Source organism: Gossypium hirsutum, chromosome A03, assembly GCF_007990345.1.
Source record: "Gossypium hirsutum isolate 1008001.06 chromosome A03, Gossypium_hirsutum_v2.1, whole genome shotgun sequence".
In the NCBI taxonomy this organism is placed as follows: Eukaryota; Viridiplantae; Streptophyta; class Magnoliopsida; order Malvales; family Malvaceae; genus Gossypium; species Gossypium hirsutum.
The window spans coordinates 23,546,666-23,559,854 of record NC_053426.1 but is presented as its reverse complement, the minus strand read 5'-3'; the positions used below and the strand labels follow the sequence as shown (position 1 = coordinate 23,559,854).

General features: G+C 34.9%; 1 protein-coding gene and 1 non-coding gene across 2 annotated transcripts; both read left to right on the top strand.

Moving 5' to 3' along the window:
* The first annotated feature begins 2,534 nt into the window (after positions 1–2,534).
* LOC121225957 (small nucleolar RNA R71) lies at positions 2,535–2,641 on the top strand. The gene has a single exon (XR_005923864.1). It is a non-coding gene; the product is annotated as a small nucleolar RNA R71 (small nucleolar RNA).
* Positions 2,642–6,309: 3,668 nt separating this feature from the next.
* Positions 6,310–10,012, top strand: LOC107888150 (uncharacterized). The gene is made up of 9 exons (XM_016812285.2): positions 6,310–7,074; positions 7,156–7,826; positions 7,908–8,110; positions 8,835–8,915; positions 9,011–9,097; positions 9,170–9,302; positions 9,379–9,450; positions 9,524–9,661; positions 9,865–10,012. Exons 1-9 carry the CDS (start codon positions 6,674–6,676, stop codon positions 9,972–9,974), a joined length of 1,896 nt encoding a protein of 631 aa, XP_016667774.1. The 5' UTR covers positions 6,310–6,673; the 3' UTR covers positions 9,975–10,012.
* Positions 10,013–13,189: the final 3,177 nt, after the last annotated feature.

Sequence of the window (13,189 nt, the reverse complement as noted above, 5' to 3'; positions counted from 1 at the left end):
AATATGGGCTAAGTGCCTTGTGTTCCTCTTTTCGATGCTCAAATGATTAAATCAATTTATTTGTTTAATTAAGCTCAAGAGCAAAGGGGAACTAAATCCGATAAAGGGAAGGAAAAAGTGGTCGAATAGCTATCGGAATCGTTCGACAACACCCGAGGTAAGTTCTTGAGTAAGAGAGCTTAAATTATGATGTGATTAGATCATGTTTTAAGCAAATTAAAATCATGCTCTTTGTGTGGCTATTGAGCCGAATTTGCAAGAATGATAAATGTCTTGTGTTTGAGTTTTGCTAACGAAAATGAAATACGAATGGGCCATGATTTATTGTTAAATGTGCATGGTTATTTGAATGATGTCCGGGCTAAGTCCCGAAGGCTTGTGCTAAGTGACAATATCCGGACTAAGATTCGAAGGCATTTGTGCGAGATACTAATTCCGGGCTAAGCCCGAAGGCATTTGTGCGAGATACTAATTCCGGGCTAAGCCCGAAGGCATTTGTGCGAGTTACTAAATCCGGGTTAAGTCCCGAAGGCATTTGTGCGAATTACTATAACCGGGCTATGTCCCGAAGGCATTTGAACGAGGAGCTATATCCGGTTAAATTCCGAAGGTACGTGATTTGGGAATGAATGAACTTGCTGTAAAATTCCAATTAATACTCTCGAAACATCCCAACATTGAGGTATGTTTCGTATGTGCTTGAATTTAGTTGAGCCCTTACAAATAAGTATTCGCTCAGTTGATAAACGAGCTACCGGCCTTTGGCTGAGTTGATCTTTTGTGTATGTACATAAGGGTTGATAATGTGAAGCAAGTACGATATCGTAAATTTGTGCATATGAAATTATCCGTTTAGCTATATGAATGCTATACTTTTGTTGTGCTGGAATTCCTTGCTCAAAACTTACTAAGCATAAATTGCTTACTCCGTTTCATTGCTCCTCTGTTTTATAGATTTGGTTCTCCAGCTATCGGACTCGGGATCTTGAAGTCAAAGTCGCCCACACTATCAAAGCCCCCCCTTTTGGTACAATTTTGGTTGAACTTCGAAATGGCATGTATAGGACTACCCGTTTGTTGTGGGTCGTGGACCCTTTGGACTTGTATAAATTTTGGATAGCCATGCGAAAATGGCTTATATGTGTTTGAGTATAATGTTATAATCATTTGGTGTGGATATGCTTGACAAGGATTGGCCACGGGGATGGTTAATCACTTTCATAAATTGTGCTATTTATGCAAAAAGGGCTAGTTGAATCATGGAAACCATGAAATAGGTAAAGTCTACCTTAAAGGCAGATGCTGACAGCAGCAGTGATGTAGATCTGGAAAATCACTAAAAATAGTAGTAATGGAATTAAATAGTGAATAAATTATGTAAACAAACCTTGATGAATCTACTTTCATAGGAAAGTAACGAAACAATCATACGGACAGTATGTTAAGAGATATTCAGGTTCTCGTGAGACAGGGCCAGAACGGTTTCTGGATTCCCTGTTCCGACTTTGGAAATTCATTATAAATTAACCAGAGATAATTAGGAGTCATACCATATATGTATAGATTCCTCTCTGAGTCTAGTTTCTATAGAAACAAACGGCATCAGTATTGGAGCCCTGTACAAGGAGATATCCAAGTCGTAATGCGCAAAGGTCAGGGTAGTCGATCCCTGTAACATGGGAGACTTTGACTAATAAACTGTACTAATTGGCCCAACCAAAAATTCTAGAAAAAAATATGTAGATGGGCATATGAGTCTAGTTTCAGGGAAAAATCACAAAACTGATTTTCGAGTTGTGAAACTCAAGATATGATTTTTAAAGCGACTAGTACGCAGATTGGCAGTGTCTGGGAAATATTTTTTATAAGGGGTTTAAAGTCTGTTAACACCTCGTGTTCGACTCCGGTGTCGGTCTCGGGTTCGGGGTGTTACAGCCTCAGTGTTTTGGAAATGAGTTTCTGACACCGAGATAAACTTTGTCAACATATCCTCAAGGTTTGACTTCTTCTCTTGCTGATAAGGTGGTTGTTAGAAGCCTGGAGGTGATTGTGCTATTTAATTTCCTTAACCACACTAAGAGAAATTGAAATGGTTCCTCCAACCTGCATTATAGTTATTACTATAAGGGTTATTTTTAGGCCTAGAATTATTACCCATATAATTGATTTGCTTGTTCTTTGTGATAGGATTGAAGGGTAAACATTCTGGATTATTTTTTCCACCTCCATTTATATCGCATTGCATCACTGGATGTACCTACGTAGAAAGATATAAACCATCAATTTTCCTATTTAATAATTCTACTTGGTTTGATGACATGGTGGCTGCATCAATATTAAAAACATCGGATGCTTTCATCGGTTTTGTCCTTATGACTTACAACTGATAATTATTCAGTGCCATCTCCTCTATAAACTCATAAGCTATCTCGGGTGTTTTATTGTTTAGAGTTCCACCAACTGCTACATCGATTTGTTGCCTAGTTGAGGGATTCAAACCGTTGTAGAAGGTTTGAACTTGTAGCCATAAAGGTAACCCATGGTGAGGGAACCTTCTCAATAAGTCCTTGCATCTCTCTCATGCATCATATAAAGTCTCTAAATCGATCTGCACAAAGGAAGAGATGTCATTCCTCAACTTGGCTGTTTTAGCTGGTGGGAAGTAATTTAGTAGAAATTTCTTGGTCATCTGAGCCCATATGGTGATCGAACCTCGTGGTAAAGAGTTTAACCATGGTTTAGCTTTTTTCCTTAACGAGAAAGGGAATAATAGTAAGCGAATGGTGTCATCAATGGCGCCATTAATCTTGAAAGTATCACAAATCTTTAGAAAATTTTCCAAATGGGTATTTAGATCTTCGTCTTGCAAACCGTTGAACTGGACATATTATTGTACCATCTGAATAGTGTTTAGCTTTAGTTAAAGTTATTTGCAGCAATAGTAGGTCGCACAATACTCGATTCAGCCTTAGTTAGAGTGGGCTTGGCATAATCATACATAGTACGAGGAACAGGAGTAGGAGTTGCTGCAGGAGGTAGCTGAATATTCTAATTATCACTCATCTCCTCAGTAATAATAATGTCCTCTTGTTCATCTACTAAATTCTATCAATTCTGCCTTTCTTTTCTACGATTTATATGAGCAGTACTTTCAATCTTGTTGTCGTAAATCAATGGTCCTAACGAATTTCTTCTAGTAATAAACTAAAGGAATCTGCCAAAAGCAAACAAAAGAAAAATTAAAATGTAAAAATTAAACTAAGACAAAAAATATAAAAATAAAATAAAAATGGCTAAATTAATAAAAATCAAATGTTCCTAATATTTTATTCCAAGACAACAGCGCCAAAGACTTGATGTGTCTCACGTGACTAACTAAAAATACAACAGAGGCAAGTGCACCTATCAATAGATAGTATAGCTATGGTGAGTAGAGATATTGTATCCACGAGGACTAAAAGTATTAATAATTACTATTTTTCTATTATTTAATCGACAAATTGAAGTGATGTTTTTTAAAGTAAATTTACTAAACTAATTGAATTAAGAACTCAACAGAGAATAAGGAAAATAATCGAAAGATAACCAATGAGAGAGACAATACCCAAGAAAGAATCCACCTAGACTTTATATATTATTTTGAATCTGAATTAAACGATTTATTCACTTAGTGTCTTGATCTATAGAAATCCCTAAATTATGTTAATATCTCTTTTTAGAATAAGAACAACTAACTCTAGGTTGATTAATTTAAATCTCTTTCTAATTAAAACCCCTATCGTCGCATTAACTCGATCTATGGATTCTCTTATTAGATTTGACTCTAATCCTGTAGATTTATGGCATCCTATTTCTAGGATTGCATACAACTCCACTCAATTATGCTAGATCTACTCTTAAACAAAGACTTTTTCTCCACTGAATTAAGCATATTAAATATGAATTAATATATCTTGGAAATATTAAAGTAAGAAATAATCACACATAATTGAGAACAAGAATCAAGTATTTATCATGTAAACCAGAAATCAAATAATTGAATTCATCATAGGTTTCATCTTCTCTAGGTATCTAGGGAATTAGTTCATAATTCTGAAATAAAACATCTCAAAGTCAGAATAACCACAAGACATAAATAAACTCATAAAAACTTCAGAAGAAATTAAAAGGAGGTCTTCGATCTTGATGGAAATCCGCTTCAGAGTTGGCTCCAATAGTGTTCTTTGAGTGTTTTCTTCGATCCTCTCTGATGGCTCCCATATCTCTTTTTCTATTTGGTATTTATAGACTTTAGAATGCTTGAAAGCCTAAAAATTGTATTTTTCCGTGTGTTTGGAAGCAATGTGCGAAATCGACATGGGCGTATGTCCAGCCTGTGTGGATCCTAAAATCTTCTATATTTGTCCGATTTTAGCTTGTTTTTCACTTCTTTCACTCCCAAATGCTCACCTAAGAATAGGAACATGAATTCAAAGGATTAAGAGCATCAAATTCACCAATTTGCATAAATAGTCATCTACAAACACATTAAGAACGGGACTAAAATATGTTAATTTATCATTTATCATGGAAGAAAGAACAACTTTGCCCTTGCTTAAGCTTTCAAATTTCTTCCCAGAGCTGTTGAACTTTACTCCTCTATGAGCAGCAAGAAAAGCACCTTCACTTGCCACATGGGCTCACATAGAAACCCTTTGTTCTTGCATTTTTAACTTGCTAATAAGATCAGCAATTGTTAGACTCGTCATTTCACAAGATTCCTCAATAGCTGAAATTTTGGCATTAAACTTTTGAGAAACACTGATCATGACTTTTTCAACCACCTTTTCATCAGACAGTTCTTTACCATAAAGTCTGATTTGGTTTACAAAACCATTAGCTTGGTTGAATAATCTTTAATTAGCTCATCATCCTTCATTTGCAGCATCATAAACTCTCTTTTTAGAGTTAAAAGTTCTGTTTTCTTCACTCTGTCACCTCTCTCATAAGTTTCTTTGAGTTAATTCCAAATAGCCTTTGGTGTTTCAAGATCCATAATACTTGTGAAAATATGATCTACTAACCCGGAGTGAATGCATGTTAAGGCTTTATCTTTTTTCAAGATTTCTTCATCATAAGCTTTGAGCTGAGCGATGGTGGGATTTTGTCTCAATGCTGGTGGATCTTCATCAGTTTCTACAACCTTCCACAAGCCAAGAGATCTCAAATAAACTATCATCTTAACTGCCCAGACATGATAATGAGTTCCTGTGAAAATAATAATAGATGTTAAAATAACATTAGAAGAAGCCATTGGAAACACTCAAAAAATAACACTCAAAAAATAACAGTAGAACCTCACAGCCCTCAAGAAGACGCTCTGAATACCACTGTTGGTGTAAATTTTGGTACAAAAAGGAAGGGAAGAATAAAGAAGAAAAAAATTACAGCAGACAAAACTAACAATAGCCTATTACTAAAGGCCTAAAGCAGCTGACACACAAAATATATATTTGATTTCCGTATCAAACTCAAAATACATCAACCGTCCTTACCAAAAAATCCAATGCAACCTTGATCCCAAAACCTCTGCTACATTTGAATCGATAATACCCAAAGCAAGAATGTCTCCTGACGAATTCCTTAAGACTCCCCCACAGCCCCCAGGGCCTGGCTTGCCCCTAGCGGATTCATCTACGTTAAATTTGAAACAACCATGGGGAGGTGGAGACCACGATAACCCTTAGCGAGCAGCACATCCGCGGCTTGACGGAACACATAGCAGTGGGTTATCCCACCAAGTCGACTAAAAAATGCACACATCTTCTTTTGAAGCCCGAATTCCAGTAGTGTTCTCAATTTGAACAAGAAGAAGATGTCTGCGATCGTCAATCGTTTCCCTTCGAACCTAGTCGCGTTGCAACCCTACCAAATTGACCAAAACAGTGCCCAACAATTCTTAAACCACCACCTTTTAATAGTACCTATGAAATTAAACTCCCAGCAACCATATCACACTTTAACAGCACTTATCAAATACCAAAAAATAACATTTGTCTCTGATGAGGATCAACTCCAAACCCTAAACTTGTTAAGCTACCAAAATAAGGTAGAGCCAGACTACGACACTACAAAAAAAAAATTGAGCCCACATCTTATCACGAATATATTTTATATAAACAAAGTATATTTAAAAATATTTCGTACCAACTTTTTTAAATTTGAAGTGTTACGTAATAAGAATTTTTTTGTTTTATAAATAAGATCATAAACTTTAGCATTATAGATTATAGATGAAAATAATATTGAAGAGCTTTCCCCTTTAAAAATCCTATTTGAATTTGAATTTAATCAAGTCTAATGCTCTTATACAGAAAGATGTAGAAAATATATTATGAGTTTGTTTGCATGGACAAAGTGGAGAAATTCTTAGAATAGGAAGAGGCTTTACCGTCGATCGCTATCAATCCGGATAGCACAAAAGAAAAGACAAGGCCTACACGCAAAGACAGCACACCAAGAAAATGACATCAACTGAGAATGCCGGGCCGGCCAACGTTGCTTCATCCACATCGTGCCTTATGATATTACCAACGCTACGCTACCTTTTCCAAAATTACACCCTCTTCTTCGTTGTTGTCGAATCATATCCCGGCCTCTTTTCTCTTTCACTCTGGCATTACCGGCGGCCCTCATGGATCGGAGACTCAGCAGAGACTCATCGTTGCAGAAGAAAGCATTGGAGAATCGATGCAAAGCTGAAGCCGACCAGCAACATGTCCCCGACCTCACTGATTTCATCAACGACATGTTCTTCGGAACTGTCGATAATGACAAGAAAGCTCATTATAATTTAACTGGTAAATCTACGGATGAAGAAAACGAAGATTTTGATTCTAGCACAAGGAGTAATAGCAGTAAGTTAACTCAGGAATGGCTGGAAGAAGCTAGGCGCATGATGGCTTCATCTCCTTCTCGGAGTGACTCGCCTTTTCGCCTTGTTGGTTCACCTAAGTTCGCCGCCGCTCAACCGGGGCGGCTTTCCCTCTCATCATCTTTTGAACGCCGTGACCCTCTCTCCAGGTCTGCTAGAAGGTAGGAGTATTTCTAACATTCATTCATTTGATCTATACATATACACATATATGAATCCAATCGAGTGTGTTTCAAATACAGGAACAGGCAGTTGGAAGGATTCAGTGAAGAGATTTTAACGAAATCAGCAAAACACAGCCGCAACAAATCAGAAACACCAGACACGGTGAACTCTTCTAGTCCTACTGATAATATATCCGCAGCCGAACCTGTTCATAAATGGTTCTCCAACATCCTTAAACCCACCAATCATACACCACCGTCTAGTGGACCACCTTCCCCGACAAGAAATGATCTAACCTCTAGTTTGCCACCTAGGCAATCAACCTTCCGCAGGTCACGATTCCAAGCAGACCCATCTGCCCGAGTCCCGGTCCCTTCCTCTACAACTCTCAAAACTCAACTTTCTTTGCAAGACACCCAGTTGGTTTCTCCTCCGAAAAAACTGGTTGAATCGGCTCACAGGAGGTCAATATCGTCTTCCACAAGCTTCTTTGAGCAGAATAAGCCTCTTTCACCTCCAAGGAACTTGTTGGAGTCTGCTCAGAGGAGGTCTATATCTAAGTCGACATGTTCATTAGAGAAAATTGCACCCAGGAAGAGTAATGCAAATGGGTGGTCCAAGGAAGATGATGGAACTCGAGAAATTAGCCTTAATAAATTTCTAAAAGATCAGAGAAGTAAGTTCGAGATGATATTGAATGGAGAGGCTGGATCCAAGGCCAAGATCGTCCTGTCAGGACCTTCTAACAGTTAAGTATATCCATGTTTTGATTACGGGGTGTGTGTTATGGGAATTAGTCTATTAATTAGAAATGTCGGTGGGTTTTCAGGTACGAGTTCAATGGTGGCAGCTATATGCTATGCGTGGCTATTAGATAACAGAGGTAAGAAGAGTAAAGGAGGAGAAGAAGAAGGGTGCATTGTGGTGCCTGTGATGAATGTTAAAAGGGAAAGAATGTGGAAACATAGGCAGGCGGCTTGGCTCTTTCACCATGTTGGCCTTGATGCGACCTCACTTCTCTTTGCCGAGGAGGTACTCTTTCATGTTCCAATGATAAATATAGGATAATTATTGAATTTAAAAATTGCTCCATGATAGTTTTTAAATTCATAAGAGTTTAGGTAGCTAATAATAATTCTCACACGTATATATAGTTTTAATTTGACACAAGTTTACTATCATTAAATTTTATGATTAATTTTAGAGTGTTACATTATACTATTAGGGATTGACTTAATTAGTATCACCTATTAATTGAATCAAGAAATTATAAAAAATTCATTTTTTTATAAAACAATAAACATTACTTGAACATATATTTTTTTTATTTTATATTTTATGTAAAATCTAAATGACTTAATGCACCATAATTTTCATTACCTTTAACAACATAATTATTACATAACTAACCCATAAACTAATCTATTTTGAGCACTTTCAACAAAGTGATCGCATGTGGCTTGCCTGTATTAAATACAAATTTATATTATAATTTAATTTTATAAAGCTAATATGTATGGTTAATTAGTCAAATTAGTTTAGGACATGAGTTTAAATACCTTAATACATGTTTATCGGGTGAGAAAGGTTAACACTATATTAAAAAAAAATACCCAAACTAAAATGCGGGTGTCAGATACAAAAACATGCTAGATATTTTTTTTAACTTTTTTTTTATTTAAATTTTATGTACCCATGTCCTAATATCTATTGAGCACTGAAACTAAACATGAATACTTCAATGTCTGAGGATCAGGTGGATGTGGAGACTCTAATGATGGATGGCCAGTTAAGCATCCTTGTAGTTGGCCAAGATATTCTCAAAACAAATGGAGAGGTCAGTAATATTAACATCCATAGCTACTTACAACCGTTATTTCTTTTCTATTCCACCAACTTCAGGACATAAATAAGTTTGGGTCTTTCTTATAGGTTGGATCTCAATGCACAATTCTAACAGATAATTATTGTGAAGATGCATATGAACTACTGCAAACCCCAATGCTGAAAAAGCTTTTGGTAAATTCCCATTCACTATATTCTTCAGCAGGCAATCTGGTCTGTGATTCTAAACTGGTTTCTTTTTTACAGCTTTCTGGCATTCTATTAGACACACAAAATCTGAATGTGTATGCTAAACTGTCCATGGCTAGAGATGCAGAGGCAGTTCAACTACTTCTGGTTGGCTCGGTCCCGAATTATCGAAATGCTCTTTACGATCAATGTAAGAACTTCCATATCTATCAACCAACTTAACCTCAGTGAATGAATTTTATCTGATTTTTGGGTTGTTTTCTTAGTAATGCAAGATGAAAGGGACAATTCGTTCATTGAAGTATTGCAACATACCTATGGAAAGCCCTCTAATGATGGTAATTAAGCAATCCATATATATATTTGATAACCTTAAATACCATAGTTGTAAAATTTCTGTTGATTGTATAGGTGTTGATGATACTGTTTATACGATGTCGGAGACGAAATCACCGTCTATTTCACGTCGTGGAGCTTCTGCAACACATTCTGATAAGACTTCTAATGATGCAAGGAGTGCAAAAGTTAACAAATCTCCTTCAAAACCAGGTTTTGCTTTGTTTTTAAACATGTTTTTCATGTTGCACAAATATTGTTTGCATTGACCAACCTATACAAGCTTACAATTAATCATATATATATATATATATCGAGTGCTTTAACTGATTTTTTCTTTGAAATTCTTTTTCCTGGTTTATGTTCTTTGAACGAAATGAAGCCATTAACGCCCATGTTTAAACCTTAATTTGCAGCAAAACCTGGTGCACTACCAGTGAAAGGTGGAACAGATTCAACAGCAGAAGCATCTCGTGGAAAGAACAAGTTTTTTCTGGCAAAATGGTTTGGTTTTGGATCAAAATGAATTGAAAATGGAAATTGTCTTCATCTTTTTGGCCTGAATTTCCAATCATCCAAACTTATTCTTCTTCTTAGGTATTATTCTTTGGCTGGCTTTACATTTTTGAGTGGTAGAGTACAATAAATTAAGAATCTATTGAGGAAAATATGACATGTTTTATCTGGATTTTTTTAAAATATATTTTTAAAAATATGTATTAGTATGATTTTTTAAAAAAGAATTATATTAATTAGTATGATTATGAAAAATGGTATTTAAATCAAGTTTACTTAAACATTATCTTTCATTTAATTCCTTGACTAGTAAGCTTGAAATTATTAATTAACTAAAGTTAAAATTGTTAATAATTAAGTTAACAATTTCAATTTTAATTTTTTTGAATTATAATTGGTATGTTGATAGTTAAACTTAAATTTATGAATTGTTTGATACATCTCAAAAAATAAAATCATAACTCTCACTTATAAAATAATTAATAATGACTAAACAAGACTCAATTCTTTATATTTTAATGTAGAACTAATATTGAGATTCAACTAAAAACAAAAGAAGCAAAATTACAACCTAGAAATTACAAAAGAAATAAGATTTTATGAAGGAATGTTGATGAAACTAAAGTCTAAAATCTCTTTTTCATCTTGAAAGAATTATTTAAATGATAAACTTCCGGTGTGAAAAAAAGGTGTAAAGCAGTCAATCATGCCTTGGCGTCGCTACTCAATTTAATTTGCGTCGTGACTGCCTTTGCTTTTTCCTGTAATTCAAGCTCAAACATCACGACACAAAATCCCACTGGATCGCAACTTACTTCACTGACTTGCCAAAGTCGAGCCTTTCTACAATGGTCGAGCTTCGATGATTGTCGCTACCTTCCTTCACATTGTGGTGTGATTCAGCACACCAACTTCTCCTGTTTTTGCTTTCTTAGTTTTTCCAACCTGCTCCATATTATCTCCAGTGAGGCTAAATCATACTAAACACTAAACATTAAAAATGTAAAATTACTAAAATTAAACAAATGTAAACACTATTTAGCCAAACTCTAAAATACTAAAACTGACTTTAAACCTAGTAATTTCACTTAAAACCACCATAAATCAAGTGTGAATTTGACTTTAAAACATGCATTTATCAATTTGACACCTATCAAATTTTCTCACAATTAAACTTTTGCTTATCTTCAGATAAAACTACTAACTAAATTCTAAAACACAAACAGCAATGCAGACGACCTTAGATAATCCTAAATAATCAGAAAATGTCTCTAGTATCAAAGATTTAAAAATATATAAAGCAAGTTGAAAAAAGACTAGTTTGCAGTAACAAAACACTAAACTAAAGTTGATTGCGACGTGAGAATGAAAAATATAAGCTTAGAAAGCTAAAACGCAAAACAGAGAAGAAATAACAGGAACAAGCTTTGTTAGCACGGTTCAGACTCAACGGTCTTATGTCTCTAGAGTCTCGCTTAGGATCTACTCTCATTCAATCAACCAAATCCACCAATCGAACAACACGCCTCTATCAACTAAAGCCCAGACATCCCTCTACAAGTAAAGTTCATGTAGCTCCAATAGAAAGCAAAAAACCAACTGACATACATCTAATATCACTCTCAATACCACACATTAGAGTTATTCAATACCAATCAAGAATACAGAAATCTCAACACAAAAAAAATAAACAAAAGCTTATAACAAGTACTTTGAACAAGATTATTCAATTCCCAGCATACCAAAGTGGAACGTCTCCAAGGGAATAAGACACCTATTTATAGTGTCAATCAGCAGCAAAATAAACACAAGATAAGCTTTAATAAAATGGCAAATAAATCCCTTGGATTAAGTTGATCAATCTCTTTGATCCGTCCTTCAACAAATAAATAAAAAAAGATAAAGCTTCAAGCCTTATCCGCTGAGATCCTCAACATCATCAAGTAACCGGTTAGAAAAGATGATGAAATCTCACTCCAAGTAACCGAAAGTCAACTCTTGTTTTATCAAATATGTCATTCAACCTTTGTCGCTCAAGAACACCTGAATACCATAAGGTTGAAACAGCCCAAAGTCCATGAAGAAATTATTTTTTTTTTCGAACAAACAGACCTAAAACTCTAATCCAAACAAATGAAATAAGTCTGGCCTTTTGAATACGATTGATTAGATGAGTGTTACAAATGTTGAGCATGAAACAAAGTAAACCGAAGATATTAGCAACCACTGGAATAGTCAGAATGTGAAGTGCGCGTGTGGTGGATTCATGAACTCAATCACAATTATTGGAATGGATGTTAAATGAATTGTTTGTTGAAAAAAATTGGATATTTTGAAAGTTTTGAGGCATATTCTCGATTAGTAAAGGTGGAGATTCATAAAACTATATTTTTATATTCTGCTGAGATTTTTATAACGATATATTATATACTCAAAATGGTTGAGTAGTGAATAAAAAATTGATACTCAAAATAAACCACTTGTAAATTAAGTTGAAGAAAATGAAAAAATTTAGTCTCATATTGGTTAAATACCAAAAGTAGACTATGTTTAAATATAAGAACTAACTTAATAATCATTGAATGATTAAACTAATATTCTCTATTGCGCACAAAAGGGTGCAAATCTAAACTTATCAAGGCTTATGTGGGCAATGCAAAATATGTAGATAGATTGGATTTTTTGGGTTAATTCTCCTTTATTCACGAACACATTTTCGCTTCATTAGTTAAAGATTTTCAAAAATAAAAATTCTCCATTGAATTTATTTTAAAAAACTAATAATTTTTCTTTACAGGGAAGGTACGCATTAAAATATTTTCTAACATTTTTGAGATATTCTTCCCTTCATATTATTCAATTTATTTTCCGGTAATAGACGAAGGCAAGGCCACTATTCATTGATCACTGCAGTCGTGCTATTGTCGTGTTCATCTTGTTGTTGTATCCTGCGAGACAATTAACCGATGTTTCTCCAACACCTAAAGGAGCGACCAAATCTGTATCAAGGAAACTTTTTAAACAGGTCTCAACTACCAGTATAGTATTTCAATTGAATTGAATTGAATAAAACCAGTCATATATATATATTGATTGTGATTAAAATAAAAAGTTTTATGTTACTGTTATTTTAGTAACACTTGTATAAGATTGTTGGCATAGACCTCAGCCGTTTCATAAGTTTTTCCTAGCATTTTCTAACTCCATCTTGTAAAATTGCAAAGT